General features: G+C 46.7%; 1 protein-coding gene across 1 annotated transcript in view; it reads right to left on the bottom strand.

Annotated features, from left to right (window-relative positions):
* Positions 1-8,581: 8,581 nt before the first annotated feature.
* Positions 8,582-13,612, bottom strand: part of Drgx (dorsal root ganglia homeobox) — a 32,446-nt gene continuing 27,415 nt past the window's right edge. The window contains exon 6 of the mRNA XM_055612461.1: positions 8,582-8,847. Coding sequence (XP_055468436.1) covers positions 8,582-8,847 — 266 coding nt within the window. The remainder of the gene's footprint in view (positions 8,848-13,612) is intronic.

Genomic DNA, 13,612 nt, shown 5'->3' with positions numbered 1-13,612 from the left:
CAGCTAATCAAGTGCGAGAGACATGGCCCAGTGGTTAAGAGCACTGTTTTTCCAGTAGACCTGGGTTCAATTCCCAGCACCCACTCGACAGCCCACAACTGTCTGTAAGTCCTGTTCCGGGGGATCCGACACCCTCACACAGACACACATGGAGGCACATAAAAATAAATAAATCACTAAAAAAAAAAAAAAATGCATAGCTGTGTAACCTCTGGTCTGACAAGGTCAAGTGTGTTCAAGGCAGTACAGCCAAATACCTCTGCTCTACGTCAGAGGCCTACATGTCTGTTCTGGTGTGGAGGCTATGCTAGCTTTGATACATTCGCTCTATTTTTTTAAAAGTAGCACAGGAGATAACCCCAAGATTCATTAAATTAAAAAGCCAGACAAATTTTCACCACATTGAAGAGACAGCCTAAAGAACAAGAAAATATCTTTGACAAGCACATAGCAGACAGGATGAGCTGTTTTGCAAACTAAACACATACACAGGGAAAAAAAAAAAAAAAAAAACCAAAACCTACCTCATCCACCCAATATTTGGGTTAATGAACTGAATAGATGGCTCTCAAAAGAAGAGAAATGGAAACAGCCAGGAAATATCTGTAAAGTGTTCACTGACCTTCATCACCAAGAAAATGCAAAGTAAAATGACTTTGGATTCTCTCTCACCTCAGTCAAATAGCTATCTATCATCAAGAAACAAGTGACAGGATTGAAGAGACAACTTGGCTGTTAAAGGCTGAGGTTTACAACCTGAATGACAACCAATGCTAGTGAGGATGTGGGGAAAAGGGACCCTTATTCAGTGGTGGTAGGAGTGTCAGCTTGTGTAGCCACTAAGGAAGTCGATGTAGGAATTTTTCAGGAGGCTAAAAATAAAACTAACACAGAAGCCAGCTATGCCATTCTTGGGTAGAGAGCTGAAGTGACTAAGTATAGTTATGTTTATTGCAGCACTCTTCACAATAGTCAGGGACTGGAAGCAGCCTGCATGTCCATCAACACAGGAATGGATACAGAAAATGTGGCATGGGTACCCAACGCAGCCATAAGGAAAAGGAAATCCTGATGTTCTCAGGAAAATGGTTGCAACTGAAAAGTACTATCTCAAACCAAATAAGCCAGGCTTGGGAGGACAAACACCATGTCTGGTTAATTAGTTGGTTGGTTGATTAATGGGTTGGTTAGAAGAAGCTTGATTTTAAATTATTGGACAGGAAATTATTGGCACATTTTAGTCATGAACTTTAGCCATTAATGGCCAAGATGTCTCTCTGATCCTGTCACTTGTTTCTTTATGATAGCTTTTATGACAGCATGTTCTTACAGAGGACCCAAGTTCGGCTCCCACCCACACTAGGCAGCTCACAACTGCTTGTAATTCCATTGCCAGGGGATCTGATGCCTCTGACTGCCAAGAATACCTGCACGCACATTCACATACCTACACACATACATACACAACTAAAAATAAAATACAAATAAAAGTGCACTTGTGTGTCATTGAGTAAGAGTGTCTAAGTAAGTGTGCAGATCATGAAACTAGAAAGGGGATAATGAGAGGAGAATAAGAGATCTGATGGATGGTGAGAATACGTGTATTGGGGGAAAAGAAAGGGAACTGAGAACTGAAGGGAGGAGCCAGCTGGAAGGAAGACAGTGTATGGAGAACAGTGGAGAGGGGAAGGAATGAAAACAAAGGATAATGACCTGTGTAGGAAGATGCCGAGATGACACTCTTATTTCTATGCTAACCTAAAAGTAATAATTTTTAAAAGACAAAAAAAAAAAATCATGACATTTGCAGGAAAATGGATGTAACTAGAAATCATTCTGTTAAATAAGTCAGACTCAGAAAAACAAATAGCACATTGCCTCGAATATATAGAACGTAGATTTAGAAGTGTGTGTGTGTGTGTGTGTGTGTGTGTGTGTGTGTGTGTGTGTGCAAGTCCTAGAGCTAGCAAGCGGGATCAGGAAAGGAGAGAAAGGAAACATTGCCAAGAAGTGGGAAATTGAGAGGGTGAAGGATTGCCCTTCATATGGGAAGAAAGTAGGCTATGCTATGAGGGAAAAGAGGGAACCAGCAGCCTGGAGGAGGGGTAGAGAGGATGGCAGGATGATTAAGGAAAAACATAATGATGCATACATACGAAAATGCACACTAAAACCAGTTTCTTCATATGCTAACCTAAAAAGCTATTAAATATTGGGCAGGCAAGATGGCTCAGCAGGTAAAGGCATGTGCTGACAAGCCTGGCGACCTCAGTTCAGTCCCTAGAATGCCTGTAAGTTGTCTTTTGCCCTCACATGTGTGAGCAGTGGCATGTGCACGCACATACATAAAATAAAATTAAAGTTCAAAAAACTATAAAATAAAGATTTTGGCTTTGTTTGCTTGTTTGTTTTGCTTTGTTTTGTTTGCTTTGTTTTGTTTTGGTGCATCCGATTCTTGGAGAAGTAGCAGTTTTTGTAACCGTTGGAGACAGAACCCATTTCAGAGTGTGTAGGCACACAGCTTCCATGCACAGGGTTTGCACAGCTCCCGATGCACTCCAGGAGAACACTCCAGTCCATCCATCTCACAGATGGGAAAACTGAGGCTTGGGAAGGTCAAGGGACTTGCCACAGACACACAGCCAAGGGATGATGTGGAATCCTTGACTCCAGGCCATCCGAGCTTTGCTCCTAATGTCCCCCTATTAGCCACCTTGACTGCCACCTGCAGGCTGGCCACTGGCAGTGCAGATATGAATGGGGCACTAATTCCAGTCTTTGGGCAGAGCAGCTGTTCAAAGCAGCCTGGGGCCACCGTGCTGTAACGTTCTTGTAGATAAAGTGCCCCACTTAGGAGAAGCGATCACCCGCTCTCCTGCTGCAGTCATTAGCTCACTGACTCCTGGAAAAACCATTTGGCCCTTGCTGACAGATGTGGCCATTACAGGATCACTTAGCCCCTCTCCCTGCCCCTCCCGACCTTGGGGGAGGGCGAGGAGGGGGGTAAGATATGCTCAAGCCAGGCAAAGCCCTGGGGACTGTCCGGGCCATTCACTTCCTGGCTCTGCCTCCTCTCCAATCCTAGGCTGCATTTCACCGGCCACATTGAAGCAGCAGGAGGCAGCTTCAGCCAGCGTAGTAAGCTGCCAATGACCTTGTCCTCTTGAGACCTATTCTAAAGCTGCCTGCACCTTCATCAAATCCTTGGTTCCTCACAACAACCGTCGATGCTGGAAATGAGGATTATAATAGCCACTCCACGGGTAGAGGAGGGGAGCAGAGAAGTTGAGTTGCTCAAAATCACACCAGTAATAACATCAAACTTCAGATTCCCAGACCTGTACTACTTCCCCAGCCCCAAGCTACCACCGTCCTGGAGGGATGCTAAGGTCTATGGGGACTTTAGTGGGGAGTCCCAGGCTAGGGGGCTAGGGCAAGGGCCATTTCACTGAGTCAAGAAGATGAAATGAGCTGGTGGGCCTGGGTCTGCACAGGGAACAGCTCATACTGGGAGGGAGAATAGGGCTGCTGCCAAGACGGAAAAAAACATTAAGGGCTAGTATGTCACACTTTATTTCTATTGAACAGCTGCTGGTGGTGCTGCGGCTCCATTGGTCCACCCTCTCGTGCAAGAGCTTTGTTGTCACTGGAAGGGCCATCTGGACATAGGTGGGCAGCTGAGGACAGCTCATAGGGGCAGCTGGGTGTTTCATGGCTGCAGGGATCCTGAGCCTCCGGGGTCCGGGCAAGCATACCTCACATGTCATGCTTCTGTGTGGATTTGTAGCAATGGCTAAGTCCTGCCATGAAAAACACCAAGTGCTGAATTCTGTGGCACTGGATTGCTTGTGTTCCAAAGTAGAGCCTTGGGCTAAGACTGTGCTCTTTATTTTTCAAGTGGAGGGGCAGGGGTCAAATAGCACAGGCTGGCCTTGAACTTGCTGTGTAGCAGAGGAAAACCTTGAAGTCCTGGTACTTGGCTGGCAACTCTTGAGAGCGCCTGCTTTCATGTAGCACTGGGAATCAAACCGGGGGCTTCGTCCACGCAGGGCCCTGAACTGCCATTTTATACATCAATCCTTCAAGTCTCTCTTTAAGGAATGTAAGTGTCATCCTGCAGGCTCCGCCGCATCTGTGCCTTTCCCTGCCTTTAATGTGGCCTGCCCTGAGAGACACACTCCTTGTCTCTCTCCAAATCCCTAGGAACTGCCTGCACCTCGGGCACAATTGGTTGGCCACAATCCATTGAACCAGATGAATCTACTGGGCCCTGCCTAGACCGATCAGTTCCGCTGCCCAAGAGGTCTGGGTGAACTTCCAAAACCACCATGAACCAATCGTTCTCATGTGATGAGGGATGAAGCAGAAGGGCGATGCTGCCCAGGGGAAGATCAGTGGCCTCTGCAAAGAACATCGGAAAGGAGAGAAGACACACACACACACACACACACACACACACACACACACACAACCACCTGGTTCTTGATACCTGTCCCTTGAAGTCCAGAATGAGTCCAAACTATATGATGTCATCTTGTATCCCTTTGTCTTACTGATTTCAACTTACTGCAAAACTAAGAACCTGTACTTGGACATCCTCGTTCCTCCTGGAACCCTGCTCCCACCCATCTCAGTGCTGAAAGGCAAGCGGAAGACTGAGCATATGCCTCCTTCTGGAAGCCATGCCCTTCCATAAATTCTGCTGGAAAGGGGGTCTGGTGGGCTCTTTCGTGCCCTTGCCCCCTTTTCTCCTTGAGAACATGAGATTTCCAACTAAGAAAAGTCTTCCAGCCCCAATACCTGTGAGGCATTATGGAAAGAGAGCCAGCCTCCGCCCTGTGCTTCCTCAATACCAGGCACCATTCAGAAATAGATCCAACCATCACCTTCAAAGAACCCCAAAAGCCTGTTGCTTTTGGGTTACATGAGAACTAAAGCACAGAGAGGTTAAACGACTGGCCAGAGCCACACAGACAAAGAGCTGGGATTTCGAACATGTAAAATGTTTAACTCGGCAAGGCTCTGAACTGACAATATTTTTGTTTTTTCTAGTGAAACCAGAATGTTTCATCATGTATGTTGGTTGAGTCCCAGTTTGTGTTGTGGTAAACTCTAGAGAGCCCAGGAGCTCTCACTCCAGAAGGACTGGAAATCCAGGCTGGGTCTGTCTCGAGACAGACTTGCGCACACCAGGCCAGTGTACTGGCCTAGAAGCAGACCAAGAGGGAAGAAGCTGGCCTCTGCTCGGCTAGGCTGAATCCAGGGAGGCCTCCTCCCTCCCCACAAGCCTTCAGGCTAGAGTTCAGCCACCGCAAGCAAAGCAACAAAGTTGCCCTACTTACCACCTGCCAAACTGCGGCTCACCTACCCTGTCAAGGCACCTGAGTCCTGAGCTAGGAGCAGCCCTGCTTTTGAAAAGCCCCTGTTCCTCCCACTGAACGTCACCAGGCAATGTCACATTAGAGAAACTGTCCAGCCTTTGTGCCCTCGGTTTTCATACCCATTAAGTGGGAATAAGAATAGACTCAGATGCTTGTGGCCAGAAGTGTTTGAGATCTGAGACATTTTTCAGATATTGGGATGATTGGGGTTTTGTTTGTTTGTTTGTTTGTTTGTTTTATAAGCATAATGACATGCTTTGGGGAAAGGACCCAAACAAAACCACAGAGTGTGTGTTTCATAAACACTTTACATGGCCTTTACACAGTTCTTTCCATGATTCTGCGTGTGAGGTATGGAATGGAATTTTCCACCTTGGCAAAGTCAGCGCTCTAGAGCTTTTGGGGTTTGGAACGTTGTGGACTTTGGACTTCCAGACAGAGAAGTCCCGAAGCAGTGCTTATCCTGTGGGTGGAGTGTTGTGGTGTGATGCACTAACCCCTGTTGAGTTCCCAGCCATTGGGACAGTGGTGTCTGACAAAGCTCTTTCTACCCAGTTGAGAGGCCCCTACACTGGCTATTTCCAGATAAAATGCAAACTGAAGGAGGAGGGAAGCCCTGGAAATGGCCCAGTGCCATGTGTCCAGGTCACCCCCGAGGGACCAGCTGTTGCTCCCCTTCCTAGGACCATCACCCTGACCAACGCTGGCCACTCTCCCTGTCGTGGCTGCAGTGGCTTCCAAGCTGTTACCATAACCTGCAGCACATTAAGACATGCTCTTTGGAAAGCTTCAACTAATAAATTAATAAATAGTTATTAATCAATCACCAATCAATCCCTGGGGCCTGGACCTCCTTCCCAGACCAAAGCTGGCTGTCTTTTTATAGTCACATTATGAATTTCTGCAGACAGGGCAGCCCACGGGGGCTCCAGCTGTAACCGCCCCAAAGAGCACTTCACCAGTGACGGCCCTGATGAGGACAAGGTGAGGTAAGTGAGTCCTGAAGACCTGAGGGAGAGCCCTAGCTCACACGGGGGCCTCCAACCCGGCCTGGCATCTGTTAAAAGGTTCTCGTGCCCGAGGCTTCCAGGCCCTTTTCCTTCAAGCTTCAAGAGCATTTCCATTTGCACGCTGGCCAAGATAGAGTATTAGAGAGCACAGACTCCGCCCAACCCAGAAGCTTAGGGATCAGGCACCAGGAAGAAGATAGAGAAGTCAAGGGAGGTCTTTAAAGTCTAAATTTATTCAGGAGTTTAAAGGAACAGAAACAACATCATGCATCGGTTACTTTTACCCTTTGTACAACAGAACTAAGTGCTCAGACATCTCTGCAGAGGTTTGGCGCTCGTTTTTTTTTTCCTTCTTCCCAGAACGTCAGGCAGACTTTTCAATGTTATCCAGTTTTGCACAGTCACTGGAGTGTCGCGTCATGAATTATTAAATCAGTGCTTCGTGGTAATACATAATTTCTTATCAATTATTCATGCTAATGTGTGTGTAGTTTACTTAATTGTGTTATTGACGATCAAAAGTAATTTCCTGAAAGTCCTCAAGGACACAAAATTTAATCAGCATAACTACTTTTCGGATACAATGCTGTTAAGTATTCTTAATTTGCCCAACAGTTCACTTATTTATGTACCTTTCTGGAGGAAATACGAGTTTAATCAAACAATTAGATTGAAGAGTTAGTGCGCATAAGGGCTGGAGCATACATTGCTCAACCAAACCTTTCATAATTACAGGGAAATGGAAGCAACTTGGCCGCTTTTTGGCAAATCACTTCATCTTTGTACTCAACAAGCAAAATACAGCAGGAACAAGGATCTGGCTGCTTTTTTTTTCTTTTTTCTTTTTTTTTTTTTTTTTTTTAAGGAGACGGTGTGTTCTATCAAATGCATTGTAGTAACCGGAAGTGAGGCACGATACACTTAGGAGTATTACAGGGGAGGGGGCGCTCCTGGAGAGTTATGGGGAGGCAGAGGGCCTCACAGCACAGCCTCTCGATTATCAGAACTGGAATGAAAACAGCCTTCATGAAAGCGGTAACTGTTTGTGTAGAAACATCAGCAGCGAAAGCCACCAACAACCACCACCCTGCCAGTGCCAGGCGAGGGGCGGGCCTCATGCTATTGCACATCCTCCGTTTGATCTCTTTGAGGTCACTATCCGAGAGAAAGAACACAGCCTCACCAGACTGAGGCAGAAATCTCTATGAAGTTTGGCCCTTGGTAATCCATTCTCTTCCACCCCAAGGGAGTCATCTTCCTGGGTTTCCTGTCTGCGCATCCACCAGTCCCATCTCGTCACCCCCTGCAGATCTCCCTCCACACATGAGGGACATGAAGAAGGGCAGTTCGTCTGCACATATGTATTTCAGGGGCCTCCCTGGGACTTTCCTCTCCCCTCAGGAGCTCTGGTCCTTTCATAGGCCGCAAAGCTACTTTCTGATTGGTGAACTTTCCGTTGTTCTTCTGAAGAGAGGCAGGGCCTGCGAGTGGGCACTCTGATTGCAGAAGACCCACATTTGCTCTACACACACCGTACCAAGACAGCAGTTTCCGGGGTCACAGAACTGACAGCCTGTCCGACGGGGCCCAGTCAGATGTGCCCAGAGAAATCTGCTAAGGTCCAGACCATTGTGAATTCACCCTGTATTTGTCCCTTCCTAACCAAACCCTCAGCTAAAGCAAGAAAAAAAAAGTGTGGTTGCCAGTCTTGGCTGAAGGGAGTGAGAAGTGGTTGCTAGTCCACCACTTCTGTGGTTCTTAAACAATATGAGAGTGACTGTCTTTTCTTGTCATGAAATGTTGCTTCTTGGTATCTTTTGGGGGTTGATACTTGCCACAGTCCTTGGAATTGACAAGACCTCCCAAATAGCTCAAGAAGGGCGGTAGGATGAACAGCTTGGCTTTTCTCCAAGGCTGCTTGGCCTAGAAATCAAACAAAACAAAACAAAACCAAAACCTCACCACAGAGCAATGTCCAGAGCCACTAAGTGCCATTGGAAACTGTCACCAAAAAAGCCAGAACACAGCCTACCAGCAGAATTCTAGAGGGACTCTGCAGGTATCAACTGGCTGCAGGTCTCACTTTCCCCGCCAGATCCATGAGGAGGTGGCTACTCCTTGTGGTTCAGAGAGTTGCTGAGGCTGAGAGAAGCGGGGGTGGGGAGGGCTCCAGGCGGGTACTCTGGACCCTCATACGCTCTTCTCTCCCTCGCTCTGTTCCTTGGTTGGGGAGGTCTTGCCCTGGCTGCCTTCTGGAGGCACCTGCTTGGAAGCGGGGCTTGGGCTGCTGTTGGTAGACGGCAGGAGGTTGGCTGATTGCAATACAGCTTCCGAATGCTCTCGAGCCTTCATGCGCAGGGCAGCCACGCTGGCAGTACGGTTACTCTGGCAGCCATAAGTCGGGAGGAAGGAGAGCCCCATAGGATCTGGGACACAGCAAGAGCAGAGAGGACCCCCTAAAGGAAGGAAAACAGTAAACTCTATCAATGTCCACACCCTGTTTCTTAGGGCTGGGGAGGGGCTCAGCCCCAAGAGGGACATTGATTCCCTTTGGTTCCAGATACTAGACAGAGGACAAAGCCCCAGGTCCCCAAAGATGCATCATGCAAGGAATCCAGCTGGCAAATCCAATGGGCCGTCAGAGCCTCAGGGAGACAGGGTCGGTCTTGCATCTCTCGCCAGCCATCTGTGTTGTCTTAGTCCAGCATATTCACTTCTTTGAACCTTGACTTCTACTTGGGTAAAATGGAATGCTACATATACATCACAGGATTGTTATGAGGAAGTCATCCCACACCTCAAACTGTGTGCCAAGGCGCCCTTAACTACTCACTGTGTGGCTCTCTGCCAGGGGCCAAGCAAGCTGCTAGCTCACAGCCATGCCCGGCTTCACTGTGAGACCAGAACACATTCCATCTGTTCCATCCCAGAACATCAAATCTCTGTCAGGCACGACTTCGCAGGGCCCACACGCTGAGGAGGATGGGGGCAGTGACAACCACATGGGATAGAGAAGGAGAGTGGTGCTGCGGTCTGCCTCCAGTGCTGGAGACGCTGAGCAAGACTCACCGGTGCACCAGCTCATCACAAAGTGTTAGCTGTTAGCTGTTGAAATTGATCGCCTTTCCAGTTCTAAGAATTCTTTTCCAAATGCCTATGAAGTTGCTGAGGAGGTAAAACTAAGGTCATTCACATCTGGCCATTTGATGGAGAGAACCATTGGCTACTGCTTATGGTCCAGGGGCTGGAAGGACTGAGGTCTGGGGCTCTGAAGCAGTTGCTGGGAAAACGTTGAGCATAGACCTGTGACCTGGATTATTATTCTTACACACTCGTTGCCTCTTGACTAACAAAGACGGGATGTACTGCACTGGAATTCCTGAAGGAGCCCAAGCCAGAGCTGAAAACCATGGAGAGAATAGAGTCCTCTATGTTCCTGATTCTCCTGCCCTCTTGAGTATGCCCATAAGTGTTTGTGAGTTGGTTTTCTACTGTCTGAACATGGCTTCAAGTCCCCGTCATCAAGCCACCTCAGAGCAACAATACAGATATAATGCCAGTGCCCACTTTGTCTTCAAAGCCGTGCAGACCTGGGTCACACAGAGACCAGCCTCTGAGGGTGAGTGCTGCAATGTCACTATGCAACACAACCCGCCTCCTTTCCAGCATCGAAGTACTTTGTCTTTCTTTGCCCATCCTGCTTAAAAGCAACACAAAGATCCCCTACGCTCGGTTCACCGTCCCCTCTCATCACGAGTACGGCCCTGAGAAGAAGGCCAACAATAACTTCAGTCCTGGCCCTCACACCCCAGAGTTAGAGGTGAAGAAAAATAACTCTGAACCCAGTTTGTGGCCCGGTTCTCAGCCTACCCCAACCCTAGACACGTGGGGAAACTGTGGACCAAATAAAGTGAAGGCCCTAGCAGACTCCATAATTTAAAAGTGTTAAGGGCTCCACACTGTGGAGCAACATTCTTCTTTGAAAGGGGACATTGACCTGTGTACCAACAAGAAGGAACCCTAAGGACTTGGTAAGTGAAATTAGCCATTAGGAAGACAGTACTACAGGATTTTCCAGGCAACGGACATATTCAAGATATTAGACGAATCTGTAGGGACAGAAAGTAAAATGGCAGCTCTCTGGGGCTGGAGCAAGCAGGAACAAGAGGCTGCTGTTTAATTGATACAGCTTTAGTTTTAGGAGCGGAAAAGGATGGAAAGATCTCATGAAGTGAATAGTCATCCTTCAGCATTCACATAAGACCACCTGTAACATCAAAGTCCAAGCATGCCCAAGTCCCTTGTAATGAAATGCTCATGTTTGCACAGAGCCTGTGAGCACCTCTTCCTCACCTCTGGGTCATACAAGTGCCGGGAAAGTAGCTACCATGCTGTCTTGTTTAGATAATAATCACAAGAAAACTGTCAGCACAGATCCAAGTTTTTCCAGTTTCTACCTGTAGCTGGTTCAACTGGGGAATCTGGAACTCATATGCATCCAGGGATGATTATATACTTAACAGTCTTGAAATGTACACTTAAAAGAGGTTAAGGAGTTGGAGAGCTGGCTCGGCAGTTAAAAGCACAGACTGCTCTTGCAGAGGACCCAAGATCAGTTCCCAGAACACACATCAGATGGCCCACAACGACCTGCAACTCTAGCTCCAGGGGATCTGACACACTCTGGCCTTCCTCTGGCCTCATAGGACACTCAAATGCATATACTTCCACATAGACACACATACATGCACATAATTAAATTAATTAAAATAAATCTTTTTAATTGTGGCTAAGGCGATAAAAAATTAAGTGCACTTTACCATAATTTTTTAAAAAAATTTAAATTGTTAGGGTCAAAAGATCGGTCCAGCTCTCCAGGAAGATGAGGACCCAGGAGGCTGCTAAGACTCTTGAAATTACGGCAGTAACTGAGGACTTCCAAAGTCCCTGGGGAGCCCCACACTGGCCTAGCCATGTAGCCTTACGCCCACTGGCTGATGCCCTCAACCCTGCTGAGTTGGCAGGTCTTTGACTAAGGCCACATTACAGGGTTAGTACACGCTGGTACATGCCTGTACATGAGACCATGAAGCGGGGCACTGACTCTGAGACGAACTAATCACTGGGTTCCGGAGGCAACCATCAATGGCAAGACATCTAAATTAAACTTACAAATGCCTGAACAGCCTATCCAGGAAAGCTGAGGAAGGACGCCATGGCAGAGGGAAGGATGTCTCATGAGATATCAAAAAGGACTTCTCCTTGTCCTTCCCTGCCCTGACCTGAACCAGGGCATGGAAGATGTGACTAGATGGAACTGCATATAAGACAGACAGGACAAGAGAGACTGTCTATGTGATAGCATCGAAAGCAAGCAGGAGACAGGGTACCAGGATGGTATTTAACAGGAAGTCATGTAGAATCTGTGATCCGATTGTCCAAAGTGAGACCTGGCTTGTCAGCGAGCAAATTGTCACTGTAACTTCATGGGAAACTTGTTGTGACTCCATGATGCCACAAGCTGCCTTAATAAAGGCAAAGTCCACAGAAATGACGAGGGTAAATCTCTCTGGTCGCTGCATGAAGCCTTATGTCTTCCGTCAACAGATTCCTGCCACCAGTCTAAGGAAAACGGCTGACACTCCACCTTGCTGGGAATGTCACACACACACTCACACACACACACACACACACACACACACACACACACACACACACTTATTCAAATTGCCTCCCCCCAAAATCTTCCTTAATTCTCACAACCATTTTTTAAACAAGGAAAACAATGGCTTCCATACGTAGAATGCCTATAAAACTCCCTGGATTTCTCAGTAATTTTGCAACAGTGATAGGCCACCAGCTGTCTCCACAGGGCATCATTCCAAACTGCTCCTGAGAATCTGAGATAACAACAGAGAACTTCATCAGCCCTGTTTCTAGAGTGGTTGGTTAACAAAGAGCCGTGGTGGGAAAAACTCAGTCCCAAGACCCATGCAATGCCCAGGAAAGGTCCATTCAAAGCCTTTGCCAAGTGCTCCGAGTTCCTACGTGTGCATTTCTGGCTAAAAAATAAAAAATTAAAAAAAAAAGTCTGGTTTAGAAGGCTGTCACAAACAAGAAAAAAAAGTAACTGTTGAAAGCAAACATGTTGGTGGGTAATATAAAGATGACAAAATTACATAAACAGCCTTAAAAACAAACAAACAAAATTCAAAACACATAGTAACCTAGGGCCATTTAGTATGAGGAAAAGCCGTGCAAAAGGTTATCTGAGGGCCAGGGAGGGAGCCCAGTGGACAATGTGCTTACTGAGTAGAAATAGGGACCTCAGTTCAGATCCACAGAACCAACGAAAAAGCTGCATTCAGTGGTACATGCCTGTAACTTCAGTGTTGAGGACAAAGACGGGCCTATTCTGAGGGCTCACTTGCCAGCTGAATGGTAAGCTCCAGGTTCAACTAAAGACCCTGCTTCAAAAAATAAGGTAAAATGACTGAGGAAGATAACGTTTGGATTCTACTCAAGTGAGTACACACATACATATGAACAAAAATTATATACATGTATATATATATATATATATATATGTATCTATATATATATATACGTAAACATTTAAACAAATAAATAAATAATTTTAAATGTTTAGAAAAAGATGGCTTGAAGGTATCACAATAGAAATTGGCAAGCCATGCAAAACAAGGTTTATGAGGCTTTGAAATCACACATTTGTGATTCTTCGTGACAGAGACAGCGAGTTGGCCAGAAGAGAGGTTCAGCATTCTTCTCTAGTGCAGCAGGGAGGTGATGAAGACACTTGAAAAGCACATACAGCAAAATCAAGTCATCGATGAGTTCAGACGCTCGTAGGATGAAAGAATGTCTCTTGGCTTGGCGAATTGGAAGAAGGTCATTTTTGAAGTATGACCCTGGCACAATGCTCCAGCCAGGGCCACAAATGTTTCTCTGTTTGTGATGGGGTCACACTCTGTTGAACCCAACGCAGTTGAAAATAATTGTAAATTGAAAATGCACCTGATAGAGCCAACCCGCCCAACATGTGAACTCAACCTGACCACCTGCACATGCCCAGAACACTTACATTAGCCGACAGCTGGCCAAAAACATTCAGTATTCAGCCTACTCTGTAAGAAAGTGTTTAATCCCTCAGACAGCTCTGTGAGTACAGAGGGTGAGGATGAAAACAAGTGTACAGTGTGC

This window comes from Psammomys obesus, unplaced genomic scaffold (genome assembly GCF_907164565.1).
Source record: "Psammomys obesus unplaced genomic scaffold, mPsaObe1.curated_primary_1811, whole genome shotgun sequence".
Lineage (NCBI taxonomy): Eukaryota > Metazoa > Chordata > Mammalia > Rodentia > Muridae > Psammomys > Psammomys obesus.
The sequence above is the reverse complement of the archived record's forward strand: the minus strand, read 5'-3'. Positions and strand labels throughout refer to the sequence as shown.